This window comes from Ovis canadensis, chromosome 15 (genome assembly GCF_042477335.2).
Source record: "Ovis canadensis isolate MfBH-ARS-UI-01 breed Bighorn chromosome 15, ARS-UI_OviCan_v2, whole genome shotgun sequence".
NCBI classification, from domain to species: Eukaryota; Metazoa; Chordata; class Mammalia; order Artiodactyla; family Bovidae; genus Ovis; species Ovis canadensis.
The window spans coordinates 87,307,517-87,324,628 of NC_091259.1; the positions used below are offsets into that span (position 1 = coordinate 87,307,517).

The 17,112-nt window shown below is 37.2% G+C and overlaps 1 protein-coding gene across 1 annotated transcript; it reads right to left on the minus strand.

Moving 5' to 3' along the window:
- Positions 1 to 1,232: 1,232 nt before the first annotated feature.
- LOC138420745 (olfactory receptor 8H1-like) lies at positions 1,233 to 2,180 on the minus strand. The gene has a single exon (XM_069554174.1). It carries the CDS (start codon positions 2,178 to 2,180, stop codon positions 1,233 to 1,235), a length of 948 nt encoding a protein of 315 aa, XP_069410275.1.
- Positions 2,181 to 17,112: the final 14,932 nt, after the last annotated feature.

The window sequence follows — 17,112 nt, forward strand, 5'->3', positions numbered from 1 at the left end:
TAAACTGCAAAAAGGTGCATATGAAATGACAGAAGTGTTGTTCTAGCACATTATATATATACATACATAACTATCAATCTGGAAGAAAACATACAAATTTATTAATTTTTAGGGCATTTCTATTTCCTTAAATTTTCAACATTTTTTCAAGTTTTCTGCAATATTGACATGTACCATTTTAAATCCAAACCTGTGAGGTGCTGAGTTTTCTCTTAGCTATTTGTGTTTTTGTCCTTTAAATGTACCAAAAGTAATTTTATACAATAAAGAAAATATTCTGTAAGAATAAGACACTGTGCATTAAAAATACTGAACAAATAAGAGTGTTCTAATGATAATGCTGCTGCTGCTAAGTCGCTTTGGTCATGTCGGACTCTATGTGACCCCATAGATGGCAGCCCACCGGGCTCCCCTGTCCCTGGGATTTTCCAGGCAAGAATACTGGAGTGGGTTGCCATTTCCTTCCTCAGTGCATGAAAGTGAAAAGTGAAAGTGAAGTCGCTCAGTCGTGTCCGACTCCTAGTGACCCATGAACTGCAGCCTACCAGGCTCCTCCATCCATGGGATTCTCCAGGCAAGAGTACTGGAGTGAGTTGCCATTGCCTTCTGCCTTCTTCTTCTTCTAATGATAATGGTCTGCCTTTAATCGTACTACCTTAAACACTTACATCAGTTATATGATTTAATCTTTAGAAAAACTCTATGGACCTGGAATCATGATTTATTATGTTAGATTGAGAGAATGTTTTATTTAAGAGTTACACAACTGAAAGAGTTGCAGATATAGAATCAAAAGTCTGGAGTGTTTAGTTCAATAACAAAAGCACTCTGCTATACTGCTTTTCCACAATGTAAATGAAATAATTTCTAAAATTGTTGTCATTGTTCCCAAAATGAAGCTGTTTTCTGTCATAAAATTCTCTGAATCTGCATGAAATACTTTAAAATGTGGTAAATAAAATTTTTATTTTGCTAATCAGTTACCCTTAAAAACAGATAGATTTGCACCATGGATTTAACATGTGTCAGTGTTTCCAATTACAATGTGGATTTCTAAAGGCATATTCTAATAAATGTCCAAGAAAATATTCGGTCAAGCAAAGGATAATTCTACTGACTAAATGAAAAAATAAAGAACAAGTAAAGTCTTCAGTTCATTTCTGGAGAAAGAGGAAGGAAATGCCATAAAGGGAAGAAGAAAAAAATAATAGCTTAAAAGTTCAGCATCACTCTTATTTTAATTGCTTGGAAACCTTTCTTTTCTGAATGATTCTACTGACAGCATTCTTCACTTCCTTGTTTCTAAGACTGTATATAAGGGGATTCAGCATGGGGATGACAATAGTATAAAAAACAGAAGCCACTTGATCCTTTCCCAAGGAGTAGGACTTACTTGGTTTTAAGTAAGTGAAAATCATAGTGCCGTAAAAGATGGTTACTCCCAGGAGATGGGAGGCACAGGTAGAGAAGGCTTTCCGCTTCCCTGAAGTGGAAGAAATTTTCAGGATGGTGGACAGGATGAACACATAGGACACGGATATTGTGATAAGAGACACCACTAGGGTGCAACCAGCGACAATGAATATCATGATTTCAATGTCGTGTGTGTCAGTGCAGGACAGGGATAGAATTGGGGATGTGTCACAGAAAAAGTGGTGGATTACATTGGAGTTGCAGAAATGCAATTTGTTCATGCAAAGCACGTTGACAAAGGAATCTGTAAAGCCAATCAAATAGGATCCAAAGACGAGAGAGCAGCAGCGCCTGGTGGACATAACCACCTGGTAACGCAGAGGGCTGCAGATGGCTGCATAGCGATCGTACGCCATGGAGGAGAGAAGGAAACACTCAGTGGCGCCCAAGAAGACAAAGAAAGACATCTGAGTGAAGCAGTTCAGGTGTGAAATATTCTGCTTGGAAGTCAGTAAGTTGCCTAAGGTTTTAGGGGTGATGACACTTGAGTAACTGAGGTCAAGAAATGACAAGTGACTGAGGAAAAAATACATGGGGCTGTGAAGCTGGGGGTCCAGGCGGATTATCAGGATCATCCCCACATTCCCCATCACAGTGATCAGGTATATCAGGAGGAAGAGGGTGAAGAGGACCAGCCGGATCTCTTCAGAGTCTGTCAGTCCCATGAGGATGAAGTCAGACACCTGTGTGATATTCCTTCTGCCCATAGTGTTCAAATGCTCCAAACTGTTGAGAAATCAAAGTTGAAACTTACAGAAATTACTATGTTGTGTTGGGTTTCTGTTGCTATATGTGACCTGACATATTTATATTTGCTTAGTATTCCTAAGAACTGATGATAATGAGGTATGGACTGTGTATGAAGAAAAAACATTGATTCCCAAATATATACATAGATGTAAATTGACATTTAAATACAACAAAAAGTAGTATATTGAATAAATTGTATAAGCCTGAAAGTAAAAGAAAGTGAAGTCACTCAGTCGTGTCCCACTCTTTGCGACCCCATGGACTGTAGCCCACCAGGCTCCTCCGTCCATGGGATTCTTCAGGCAAGAGTACTGGAGTGGGGTGCCATTTCCTTCTCCAGGGGATCTTCCCAACCCAGGGATTGAACCCGGGTCTCCCGCATTGGAGGCAGAGGCTTTACCTCTGAGACACCACGGAAGCCTCCTAAATGCTTCCCATTATTAATGCATTTAATGCCCATGAGTTTATTATACCATAGTATTATTACCCACATTTTTCATATGAGAAAAAGGGAACAGAATTTGGGTAATGTGTCTGTCCATAGTTAGAACTATTATGTTGGCTCTGTATTTCTACCAAGATAGACTGACTCCAGAGAGCTTGTCCATTACATTCCTGTCATAGTTAATTTCAAACATGCCTACTAAAATGCTATATATATCATAAACAGTCATATTAGAATATTTTTAATATACTATGCTCTGCTACTTCCTCCATTATTATTTAATACTAATGAAAAATAACTATCAATCTTTGGACTTCAGTAGACTGACCACATACTTAGTATTAATTTCCAAAAGACACAAACTTATCATAACCTAGCCATTCAAAATCAATTAAAATAAATAAATTTATATTAAAAAAAAGAAAATCAAATTTCTTCAAAAATTATATTTCTAAATGGCTAAAAGACCAAGATTATAACAACTCTATATTTCTGGGTCTCCCAGTCCTGGCACTACTGAAGGCAAAAATATCTAAAATGATATCTGCATGCATACTCTTCTGATATTATTCATGCTTTATTTGATTTCAACTAAAATCTTCAGTTTTTGAGAACAATACTTACTTGGAAGTAAGATTGACTGAAAAACACCTTCCTCTAATATTATCTGTCTTTCTGTCATATAATATTTGTTTCTTTGGGATAAATTCTTTTTAAATTTTAGTGCAGTCATTTTGTTTTATTCTGCAGGAAAAATTAGTCAACCTAGAAAGTTTGTTCAGTTCCTGATCAAATGTGACATCTGCCAGGAATGTATGTCTAAAATGAATATCAGAAGCAGAGCAGAGTATGCCTTGCCTCTTATCCTAATAATTCCAGGGCACCTCACATACTGGGGATTGATGATTGCAACATTCAGTCATCCCTGTGGACCAATTTCCAATGAATAATTCTTGGCATATCTCCAAGGACAAAAAGGACTTGGCATGTCTTCAGGTCTAAATGCAGGTATGCTAGGTCATGAGAAACTAGATGTCTTCCTTTCCAAGACCCACAGTGAGGGGCCTAACGTCTTGGTCTTCCTGTGTGATGCTCTAAATTTTTGCCTGGGTGGTAGACAAACTATTTCTAGAGCAATTACTCTATGCCTGAAACTGTCAGGGAAGGAATGATTTTTTCATCCCTTCATTCCTAAGGAGAGACTCACTTTTCACAATGAGTCTTTTATATTTAATTGTGTGACACTATTATGGGAGTAGACATTTTCATTAGAAATAACTTGAGAATTTAACAAAATTGAAAGAATGATATGAAAATTTCAACATTATGTAACATTTTGATAAATTTTGTAACATTTTGATAAATTTCTCCAGATGATTTTTTAATATAATGCTTGTTTGCATACATGTAGAACTTCATAATTATTATCATACTGGATATTCAGTATCCATCCTTATTTTATAATTTAAATTTCATAACATACTATAACCAATGTTATCCTAGTCTCTCATAAAACCAATAACTTCACGTTTTATTTATTTGCTGACACCCTATAACCAACTTTATTCTAGTGAAGTCTTCTTTAGATGTTAAGAATGTTATTGAATATCGTTTATCCAAGGTGAGATAACAAGGAAAGACTGTAAAAAGGGATACACTGGGAATCAGGTTAAAATACTCTTATGAATCTTCCATTAATTCATGAGAATTAAACCAATTTTCATATAGACTTAAAAGTGACTCTTATAGGAAACTCTGGTCATCCTCCCGAATTTCAGGAGATAATTTATTGTTTGGAAAAAAGGAAAAAATTGTACATTTATTGTAATTTTAATGAATTCTGGAAGGGCATTTATACTCACCCAAAGTTTGTTCTGCTAGAATAAGTGTGAAGTAAAATTCATATTTTATGATAAGAAAAATTATAAACAAAAGTGTCCTTCTGTCCTTTCGCCTCCTCTCTCCCCTCTACCATGCACTGTGTATCTGCTCTATGCATTGGCCAAACCTCCACTATCAACAGAAACCTGCTCAGCCATAAAAAGCAACATCTGCTAGCATCAACAAAGCAACTCCTTAAGATATTCCTTCTTAATCTCATATGATACCACTATGACCCACGACTTCCCTGGTGGCTCAGATGGTAAAGAATCTGCCTGCAATATGGGAGATCTGGGTTTGATCCCTGGGTCGGGAAGATTCCCTGGAGAAGGAAATGGCAACCCACTCCAGTATTCTTGCCTGGGAAACCCCATGGACAGAGGAGCCTGGTAGGATGCAGTCCATGGGGTCATAAAGAGTCAGACGCGACTGAGACTCGAACACTTTCACATGAACCATGACCTATTATTTGCTTAGATCTAGATCGTATCCACTGTCAAATATACATCATTTAATGTACATGTCTCTGTCTCAAAAACTTATGTAACTGTCCTTTAACTTCTAACGGGCAGAAAGTTCTTGTGGATTTCTGAGTTGTCCTCAGGTTATAATCCTCAATTTGACTTAAATAAAAGTTTCCATTTCATCTTCGAGTGACCAATTAATTTTTCACTGAAAGTCTAACTCTTTGCCACCCTATGGATTATAGCTCACCAGGCTCCTCCATCCGTGTGATTTTTTAGGCAAGATTCCTGGAGTGGTTGCCATTTTCTTCTCAGCGGATCTTCCCGACCCAGGGATCAAACTCAGGGCTCCCGCATTGCAGGCAGACTCTTTACCCTCTGAGCCACCAGGGAATCCAGTCTTATTTGGAGATTAGAAAGCCAGAGTAATTTTCTGGAAGAGTTTGAGTAGGATAGGTGTTAGCTCTTCTCGAAATTTTTGGTAGAATTCAGCTGTGAAGCCACCTGGACCTGGGCTTTTGTTTGCTGGAAGATTTCTGATTACAGTTTCAATTTCCGTGCTTGTGATGGGTCTGTTAAGATTTTCTATTTCTTCCTGGTTCAGTTTTGGAAAATTGTACTTTTCTAAGAATTTGTCCATTTCTTCCATGTTGTCCATTTTATTGGCATACAACTGCTGATAGTAGTCTCTTATGATCCTTTGTATTTCTGTGTTGTCTGTTGTGATCTCTCCATTTTCATTTCTAATTTTATTGATTTGATTTTTCTCTCTTTGCTTCTTGATGAGTCTGGCTAATGGTTTGTCAATTTTATTTATCCTTTCAAAGAACCAGCTTTTGGCTTTGTTGATTTTTGCTATGGTCTCTTTTGTTTCTTTTGCATTTATTTCTGCCCTAATTTTTAAGATTTCTTTCCTTCAACTAACTCTGGGGTTCTCCAACTCTTCTTTTTCTAGTTGCTTCAGTTGTAGAGTTAGGTTGTTTATTTGACTTTTTTCTTGCTTCTTGAGGTATGCCTGTATTGCTATGAACTTTCCTCTTAGCACTGCTTTTATAGTGTCCCACAGGTTTTGGGTTGTTGTGTTTTCATTTTCATTAGTTTCTATGCATATTTTGATTTCTTTTTTGATTTCTTCTGTGATTTGTTGGTTATTCAGAAGTGTGTTGTTCAACCTCCATATGTTGGAATTTTTAATAGTTTTTCTCCTGTAATTGAGATCTAATCTTAATGCATTATGGTCAGAAAAGCTGCTTGGAATGATTTCGATTTTTTTGAATTTATCAAGTTTAGATTTATGGCCCAGGATGTGATCTATCCTGGAGAAGGTTCCATGAGCACTTGAAAAAAAGGTGAAATTCGTTGTATTGGGGTGAAATGTCCTATAGATATCAATTAGGTCTAACTGATCTAATGTATCATTTAAAGTTTGCGTTTCTTTGTTAATTTTCTGTTTAGTTGATCTGTCCATAGGTGTGAGAAAATTGCAGAGGAAGGTAAACTTCCAAACTCATTCTATGAGGCCACCATCACCCTAATACCAAAACCTGACAAAGATGTCACAAAAAAAGAAAACTACAGGCCAATATCTCTGATGAACATAGATGCAAAAATCCTCAACAAAATTCTGGCAATCAGAATCCAACAACACATTAAAAAGATCATACACCATGACCAAGTGGGCTTTATCCCAGGGATGCAAGGATTCTTCAATATCCGCAAATCAATCAATGTAATTCACCACATTAACAAATTGAAAAATAAAAACCATATGATTATCTCAATAGATGCAGAGAAGGCCTTTGACAAAATTCAACATCCATTTATGATAAAAACTCTCCAGAAAGCAGGAATAGAAGGAACATACCTCAACATAATAAAAGCTATCTATGACAAACCCACAGCAAACATTATCCTCAATGGTGAAAAATTGAAAGCATTTCCCCTAAAGTCAGGAACAAGACAAGGGTGTCCACTTTCACCGCTACTATTCAACATAGTTCTGGAAGTTTTGGCCACAGCAATCAGAGCAGAAAAAGAAATAAAAGGAATCCAAATTGGAAAAGAAGAAGTAAAACTCTCACTGTTTGCAGATGACATGATCCTCTACATGGAAAACCCTAAAGACTCCACCAGAAAATTGCTAGAGCTCATCAATGAATATAGTAAAGTTGCAGGATATAAAATCAACACACAGAAATCCCTTGCATTCCTATACACGAATAATGAGAAAGTAGAAAAAGAAACTAAGGAAACAATTCCATTCACCATTGCAACAAAAAGAATAAAATACTTAGGAATATATCTACCTAAAGAAACTAAAGACCTATATATAGAAAACTATAAAACACTGATGAAAGAAATAAAAGAGGACACTAATAGATGGAGAAATATACCATGTTCATGGATTGGAAGAATCAATATAGTGAAAATGAGTATACTACCCAAAGCAATTTACAAATTCAATGCAATCCCTATCAAGCTACCAGCCACATTTTTCACAGAACTAGAACAAATAATTTCAAGATTTGTATGGAAATACAAAAAACCTCGAATAGCCAAAGCAATCTTGAGAAAGAAGAATGGAACTGGAGGAATCAACTTGCCTGACTTCAGGCTCTACTACAAAGCCACAGTCATCAAGACAGTATGGTAGTGGCACAAAGACAGACATATAGATCAATGGAACAAAATAGAAAGTCCAGAGATAAATCCACACACATATGGACACCTTATCTTTGACAAAGGAGGCAAGAATATACAATGGAGTAAAGACAATCTCTTTAACAAGTGGTGCTGGGAAAACTGGTCAACCACTTGTAAAAGAATGAAACTAGATCACTTTCTAACACCGCACACAAAAATAAACTCAAAATGGATTAAAGATCTAAATGTAAGATCAGAAACTATAAAACTCCTAGAGGAGAACATAGGCAAAACACTCTCAGACATAAATCACAGCAGGATCCTCTATGATCCACCTCCCAGAATGCTGGAAATAAAAGCAAAAATAAACAAATGGGATCTAATTAAAATTAAAAGCTTCTGCACAACAAAGGAAAATATAAGCAAGATGAAAAGACAGCCTTCTGAATGGGAGAAAATAATAGCAAATGAAGGAACAGACAAACAACTAATCTCAAAAATATACAAGCAACTTCTGCAGCTCAATTCCAGAAAAATAAATGACCCAATCAAAAAATGGGCCAAAGAATTAAATAGACATTTCTCCAAAGAAGACATACGGATGGCTAACAAACACATGAAAAGATGCTCAACATCACTCATTATTAGAGAAATGCAAATCAAAACCACAATGAGGTACCACTTCACACCAGTCAGAATGGCTGCGATCCAAAAATCTGCAAGCAATAAATGCTGGAGAGGGTGTGGAGAAAAGGGAACCCTTCTACACTGTTGGTGGGAATGCAAACTAGTACAGCCACTATGGAGAACAGTGTGGAGATTCCTTTAAAAATTGCAAATAGAACTACCTTATGACCCAGCAATCCCAATTCTGGGCATACACACCGAGGAAACCAGAATTGAAAGAGACACATGTACCCCAATGTTCATCGCAGCACTGTTTATAATAGCCAGGACATGGAAACAACCTAGATGTCCATCAGCAGATGAATGGATAAGAAAGCTGTGGTACATATACACAATGGAGTATTACTCAGCTGTTAAAAAGAATTCATTTGAATCAGTTCTGATGAGATGGATGAAACTGGAGCCGATTATACAGAGTGAAGTAAGCCAGAAAGAAAAACACCAATACAGTATACTAACACATATATATGGAATTTAGGAAGATGGCAATGACGACCCTGTATGCAAGACAGGGAAAGAGACACAGATGTGTATAACGGACTTTTGGACTCAGAGGGAGAGGGAGAGGGTGGGATGATTTGGGAGAATGACATTCTAACATGTATACTATCATGTGAATTGAATTGCCAGTCTATGTCTGACGCAGGATGCAGCATGCTTGGGGCTGGTGCATGAGGATGACCCAGAAAGATGTTATGGGGAGGGAGGTGGGAGGGGGGTTCATGTTTGGGAATGCATGTAAGAATTAAAGATTTTAAAATTTAAAAAATAAAAAACTAAAAATAAAAAAAAAAATAAAATAAAATAAAAAAAAAGAAAGCCAGAGTAAACTTATTTGATGATAGGTAACTTTGGGAGTTAAGTAAAATAAGAGGCTAACAGTAATTTTCAATGTAAAAACCATCTCAACAACCATAATATTAGCATTAGTCACTTAGTTGTGTCCATCTCTTTGCAACCCCATGGACTATAGCCTACCAGGTTTCTATGTCCTTGTAACGCTTCAGGCGAGAATACCGGAGTGGGTATTCATTCCCTTCTCCAGGGAATCTTCCCAACCTGGGGACTGAACCCAGGTCTTGGGGATTTCAGGCAGATTCTTTACCATCTGAGCTACAGGAGCTTCCCTGTAGCTTTTGGTGACTATAATTTTGACTCTCTATTTGTGACTATAATTTGGTGACTGCAAAATTACCAGGAGCAAGTCACTTGCTTAATATTTCCCCATCCTTGAAATTTATCTTGATTATGTTCAATATTTGGGGTTTTTATGATTTGGGGCTATTATTGTACCTTTTATTGTATCATGGCAGAAACCAAAGTCTGCTCAGAGATTTTTTTTAAAAATCTCTCTCGATTTAATATGATATAGTTTCATTCTTGAATTTGCTAGTTTTAACTATGCCATATACACACATTCCTTTCTCTCCTGGGCTATACTGGTTAATTTTTTTTCTTTCTTCTTTAATGAATGAAAGAGTGTTTCTTTTGTTTTCTTTGGATGCTGCTGTTGCTGCTGCTTAGTCACTTTATTCATATCGAACTCTTTGCAACTCTATGGACCATAGCTCGCCAGGCTCCTCTGTCTTTTTTGATAAATGCTATTAAATTATCTTTTTTTGTTTTCTAACTCATTAATTGTTATCTAATTTGTATCACTTTTCACCTACTTTATGAGATTTGTGGGGAACAAAAAATAATTTTCACTCTGTCCTTTCAGATTTTTGGCTGAAACCCATCTTCTTGTAATGAAAAGCAGATGACCAGGATAAAAACAAAGAGAAATTTAGTAATATGTATATCCCCTTTATACATGGGAGACACCCAAGAAAACTAAGTAATTCTCCAAAAAGGGTCCAAGCCACTATCTTAAATACCATCTCCAGCTAAAGGTGAAAGAAGTTGTGGGAGGGTGGGAGTCAGGGAAAGAACAGTAACCAGGAGTGCAGCTGTTAATGCAGATTCAACTTCGTTCTTTCTTCACCGAATCGAAGTTTAGTCATCTTTCTCCTCCTGGTATAGAAAGGGAGGCAAACTGAAAGGGATAGTCACTCAGCCACGTTGGACTCTCTGTGAATCTTTGTGACATCATGGACTGTAGCCCTCCAGGCTCCTCTGTCCTTGGAGTTCTCCAGGCAAGAATACTGGAGTGGGTAGCCATTCCCTCTCCAGGGGATCTTCCCAGCCTAGGGATCAAACCAGGTCTCCTGCACTGAAGGCAGATTCTTAACTCACTGAGCCAGCAGGGAAGACCACAGAGAGGGAGACGTCCTCCCAAATGGAGAGTAGTAATGTTAGTCACTCAGTTGTACCCAACTGTTTGCAACTCCATGGACTGGATTGCAGTCCACCAAGCTCCCCTGTTCATGGGGATTCTCCAGGCAAGAATACTGGAGTGGGTTGCCATTTCCTTCTCCAAGGAATCTTCCACACCCAGGGATTGAACCCAGGTCTCCTGCATTTCAGGCAGATTCTTTACCATCTGAGCTACATGGACATTTCCCCTTTAAATGTAAATGCCTCCTACAAAAGGATAACTTCTAGTCAATTTCCAGAACATCTTCTGTGTCTACTGGTTTATTTTATTTTATTTTTTAAATAACTAGATAATCCTTGAGCATAGGAGGCATCTATTGGCATTGAAAATTCTGTTCCCTTTCAGGTTGAATTTATTGTTTTTTCCCTAGGACCTAGTAATACCTGCTTAAACCACTATGGAAAGACATGAAATAGAGGTTTTCAGGGATGGTACAGATAGAGCAGTTCAAAGGGAGAATGATGAGAGGTCCCAAAGGATAAGTTTGAGGTGTATATCAAAATATGTATACATATGGACATTTAATCATAACTTGACAAGTAAAATATATTTCTGCATTTTATGATTAACTGGAAAAGTGTAGTAGGTTTCTGCTCTTAGAGAGAGATTAACTAGGAAACATTAAAACATAAAAATAGAATTTGATATATAATTTTATTAATACTGAATAAATATAAAGGCCTGAAATGATCTACAGAGCACATACACAGTGCAGTGCAAATAATACAGACAATTGGAACCGAGGAAAATATAGGGAAATATAAATAAATTACAACATCTGACATTTTTCACACAATTATAAAAATTTAAGCATTATAGTTATAGTGCCTAAATGAAAAGCTTTGATAGAGAAAAAAAAGGAAATATCAGTTTAATAATTTTCCATGATGATGGTCAAATATAATGAAAGCAATTATCTGAATCAGATATTGTGCTTAGAATGAAAAATATATGCAGGTTTAAGCAAGGGAATGAGTGATGAGTTGTTAAGACAGCCTTCAGTTCAGTTCAGTTCAGTTCAGTCATTCAGTCGTGTCTGACTCTTTGTGACCCCATGAATCGCAGCGCCCCAGGCCTCCCTGTCCATCACCAACTCCCGGAGTTCACCCAAACTCATGCCCATTGAGTCGGTGATGCCATCCAGCCATCTAATCCTCTGTCATCCCCTTCTCCTCCTGCCCCCAATCCCTCCCAGCACCAGGGTCTTTTCCAGTGACTCAACTCTTCGCATGAGGTGGCCAAAGTATTTGAGTTTCAGCTTTAGCAACAGTCTTTCCAAAGAATACCCAGGACTGATCTCCTTTAGAATGGATTGGTTGGATCTCCTTGCAGTCCAAGGGACTCTTAAGAGTCTTTTCTCCAGCACCACAGTTCAAAAGCATCAATTCTTTGGTGCTCAGCTATCTCCACAATCCAACTCTCACATCCATACATGACCACTGGAAAAACCATAGCCTTGACTAGACAGACCTTTGTTGGCAAAGTAATGTCTCTGCTTTTGAATATGCTATCTAGGTTGGTCATAACTTTCCTTCCAAGGAGTAAGTGTCTTTTAATTTCATGGCTGCAATCACCATCTGCAGTGAATTTGGAGTCCAAAAAACTAAAGTCTGACGCTGTTTCCACTGTTTCCCCATCTATTTCCCATGAAGTGATGGCATCAGATGCCATGAACTTCGTTTTCTGAATGTTGAGCTTTCAGCCAACTTTTTCACTCTCTTTCATTTTCATCAAGAGACTTTTTAGTTCTTCTTCACTTTCTGCCATAAGGGTGGTGTCATCTGCATATCTGAGGTTATTGATATTTCTCCCAGCAATCTTGATTCCAGCTTATGCTTCTTCCCTCCCAGCGTTTCTCATGATGTACTCTGCATATAAGTTGAATAAGCAGGGTGACAATATACAGCCTTGACGAACTCCTTTTCCTATTTGGAACCAGTCTGTTCCATGTCCAGTTCTAACTGTTGCTTCCTGACCTGCATATAGGTTTCTCAAGAGGCAGGTCAAGTGATCTGGTATCCCCATCTCTTTTAGAGTTTTCCACAGTTTATTGTGATCCACACAGTCAAAGGCTTTGGCATGGTCAATAAAGCAAAAATAGATGTTTTTTTGGAACTCTCTTCCTTTTTCTGTGATCCTGCGGATCTTGGCAATTTGATCTCTGGTTCCTTTGCCTTTTCTAAAACCAGCTTGAACACCTGGAAGTGCACAGTTTATGTATTGCTGAAGCCCGGCTTAGAGAATTTTGAGCATTGCTTTACTAGCGTGTGAGATGAGTGCAATTGTGGGGTAGTTTGACCATTCTTTGGCATCGCCTTTCTTTGGGATTAAAATGAAAACTGTCCTTTTCCAGTCCTGTGGCCACTGCTGAGTTTTCCAAACTTGCTGGCATATTGAGTGCAGCACTTTCACAGCATCATCTTTCAGGATTTGAAATAGCTCAATAAGTCCCTAAATAATACATAGCATATGTCATCAGCTGTGACTTGCAATAGTGTATAATGCAAAATTACATTGTAAAGTGAAGTTTTCAGGAGTCAGATATCAGTAATGTCGATCAGAGGAGAAAGTTAAAATTTTAAATCCAAATATGTACAGTGTGCACACACACATATCCCTTCACATGAATTGTCTTCAGCTAGTCCCAGGATTGAAGACTGTGGATTTCTGCAGCAGGCTGGTTTGTGATATGTGTAGGATACATAAGGAAGCCTAACCAGTTGACTGTGATGGTTACAAAACACATCAACTATAAATCTATGTGCACTCATTTCCTTACCTTGACCGTTAAAGAAAACAATCACTTGAAAAGAAATCTATTAATCACTATGCCATTTTTAACATACAAGTAAGCAACGTTTTTGAAATAATTCTTGAAATAGAATTTTCAATTAATGTTTTTTGAGTGCTGATACTCACAGGATTGTCTAAATACCAGGCAAGATATAAACATGAATAAAATAGAATTCTTAACCTTAATGAATTCATCACTGTGTTTCCACAAGCCAAAAAAGAAAGAAAGCATTTACTTATATACTGCCTATGGGACGTATTTGTTCCATGTCAGGGAGAGCAAAACTATGACTAAACAAATTTTTCTCAAAGAGCGTACAGTCTTGTTGAAGAGAGAGACAAATATTTTAAATACACGTATTTTCTCCTAAAAGAACTTTATGAAATTAAATCTTTGGTTCCTTTCAATAAATGTTTTGACTGCTCAATTTGTTTCATTACTTCTCAAGATTCATGCGCAATGAAGGCAGCAGTGGGGATTTCCTCTTTTCCAGAGGTCATTTTGTAGCAATGCTGGGAAGAGTATGTTAAATTGAGTTGATATTCAAGTTTCTTTTCAAGGAAAAATAAAAGCAAAACCTAGTTTCATTTTTAATACTATCGACATAATGAAGTTTTTGTGCCTGATTTGGAGAAATGAGAATCTCTAAATATACCTCCAAAATGGCATAGGAATTATGCTATGCTGAAGTACTTCATGTTTTTACACACATACATAGACACACACACACATGAAGAAATTATCGACACTTTGATCTTAGGGAAGCACATTATAGTGAATAAAAATTAAACCCAGCTATTTTTTTATGAGTTCTGTACTCCACTGCATAAATGCATCATCTTTATCTTGAAAACAAGGTATAAACATAGCTTGTTAAAAGACTAGAAACATGAAAAATACCCAGAAATATAGGAAAAAGCATTATGGTTCCAAAAGATGAGAGAGGAGTAAAAAAGTATATTATTGAACAAATGCAAGCAAAACTATATATATATGTATATTTAAAACTATCCATCTGTTTACAAATATATATATATATTTAAAACTATCCATCTGTTTACAATAGCTAGGACTTGGAAGCAACCTAGATGTCCATTGGCAGATGACTGGATAAGAAAACTGTGGCACATATATACAATGAAATATTACTCAGCTATTTTTAAAAATGCACTTTTTACGAATTTTTCTTTACCTCAGTTCTAAACTGAAGCCAAATATACAGAGTGAATTAAATCAGAAAGAAAAGCACCAATACAGTATATTAACACATGTATATGTAATTTAGAAAGATGGTAACAACAACGCTACATGCGAGACAGCAAAAAAGACACAGATGTAAAGAGAAGACTTTTAGACTCTGTGGGAGAAGGTGAGAGTGGGATGATTTGAGAGACTAGCATTAAAACATATATATTACCTTATGTGAAATAGAGCACCAGTCCAAATTAGATGCATGTAACAGGGCACTCAAAGCCGGTGCACTGGGAGAACCCAGAAGGATGGGATGGGGAGGGGGGTGGGAGCGGGGTTTTGATGGGGGACACATGTACATCCATGGCTGATTCATGTCACATTATGGCAAAAACCACCAAAATATTGCAAAGTAATTAGCCTCAAATTAAATAAATAAGAAACAACCAATCTAGAAGAACACACACAAAACACTGAATAACTTCTTAGGCATTTCTGTTTTGTTACATTTTTCAAATATCTTCAATATTAACACACTCCATTCTAAATGCTAAACTGAAATACTAGGTTTTCCTTTAGTTTTTTTGTGTGTTTGTCCTTTAAATCAACCAAAGCTAATTCACAAAACTACACATGAATATTTGTTAAGAAAAAGGCATTGGGATTGAAAATACTGGAATGTGAATGTTCTGATGATAACAGCCAATATTTATTCAGTTCAGTCGCTCAGTCGTGTCCGACTCTTTGTGACCCCATGAACCGCAACACACCAGGCCTCCCTGTCCATCACAACTCCCGGAGTTTACCCAGACTCATGTCCATCAAGTCAGTGATGCCATCCAGGCATCTCATCCTCTGTCGTCCCTTTCTCCTCCTGCCCCCAATCCTTCCCAGCATCAGGGTCTTTTCAAATGAGTAAACTCTTGGCATCAGGTGGCCAAATATTGGAGTTTCAGCTTTAACATCAGTCCTTCCAGTGAACACCCAGGGTGATCTCCTTTATGATGGATTGGTTGGATCTCCTTGCAGTCCAAGGGACTCTCAAGAGTCTTCTCCAACACCACAGTTCAAAAGCATCAGTTCTTCAGTGCTCAGTTTTCTTCATAGTTCAACTTTCACATCCATACATGACCAGTGGAAAAACCATAACCTTGACTAGACGGACCTTTGTTGGCAAAGTAATGTCTCTTCTTTTTAATATGCTGTCTAGGTTGGTCACAACTTTCCTTTCAAGGAGTAAGCGTATTTTAATTTCATGGCTGCCATCACCATCTGCAGTAATTTTGAAGCCAAGAAAAATAGTCAACCATTGTTTCCACCTTTTCCCCATCTATTTGCCATAAAGGGATGGGACGGGATGCCATGATCGTAGTTTCCTGAATGTTGAACTTTAAGCCAACTTTTTCACTCTCCTCTTTCACTTTCATCAAGAAGCTCTTGAGTTCTTCTTCACTTTCTGCCGTAGGGTGGTGTCATCTGCATATCTGAGGTTATTGATATTTCTCCCAGCAATCTTAATTCCAGCTTGTGCTTACTCCAGCCCAGTGTTTTTCATGATGTACTCTGCATATAAGTTAAATAAGCAGGGTGACAATATATAGCCTTGACCATACCCCTTTTCCTATTTGGAACCAGTCAGTTGTTCCAGGTCCAGCTCTAACTGTTGCTTCCTGACCTGCATATAGGTTTCTCAAGAGGCAGGTCAGGTCGTCTTGTATTCCCATCCCTTTCAGAATTTTCCAGTTTATTGTGATCCACACAGTCAAAGACTTTAGCATAGTCAATAAAGCAGAAACAGATATTTTTTCTGGCACTCTCTTGCTTTTTCAATGATCCAGCCTTAAAAAGTTAACATCAATTAAGTGATTTCATCCTTACAGTAACTCTTTGGACCTGGAATCATTATTTATCTGTGCAGTTTAGGAACTTGAAACTTAAAGTTTCAGTGATTTTTTTAAAAGCATTCTACAGGTAATTGAGTAGAAGGTTTGGAATCTAAATCCTTGAACATTTGGTTCCTCAACCAAGTCCTCGTAAATCACTCTGCTCTCTTGCTTCTCCACCAAGTAAACGAGTTGATTTCTGAAACTGGTATCATTTTTCCCAATATGGGACTCTTTTCAATTATAAAATTCTTTGAAGTTTGATCATGCATGGGGATTTGTACAGCACACTTTAAAAACTGACAACTGTACTTTTCATTTTGAAAATCAGTTGCCCTTAAAAACATATATATTGAGACCATGGTTTAAACGTGTTTCATGGTTTCCAATAACAGTGTAGATTTCTAAAGTCATATTCTTAGAAAGGCCTGAGATTGTGTTTATTCAAGTAAAGGATGGATCAATAGAATAAATAAATAAATAGTTATATGTGTTTTTGGAGAAAGAGCAAGGAAATACACTATAGGGACAAAAATAAAAACACACACAGACAAACAGAGGAGCTTAAAAGTTCAGGATCAGTG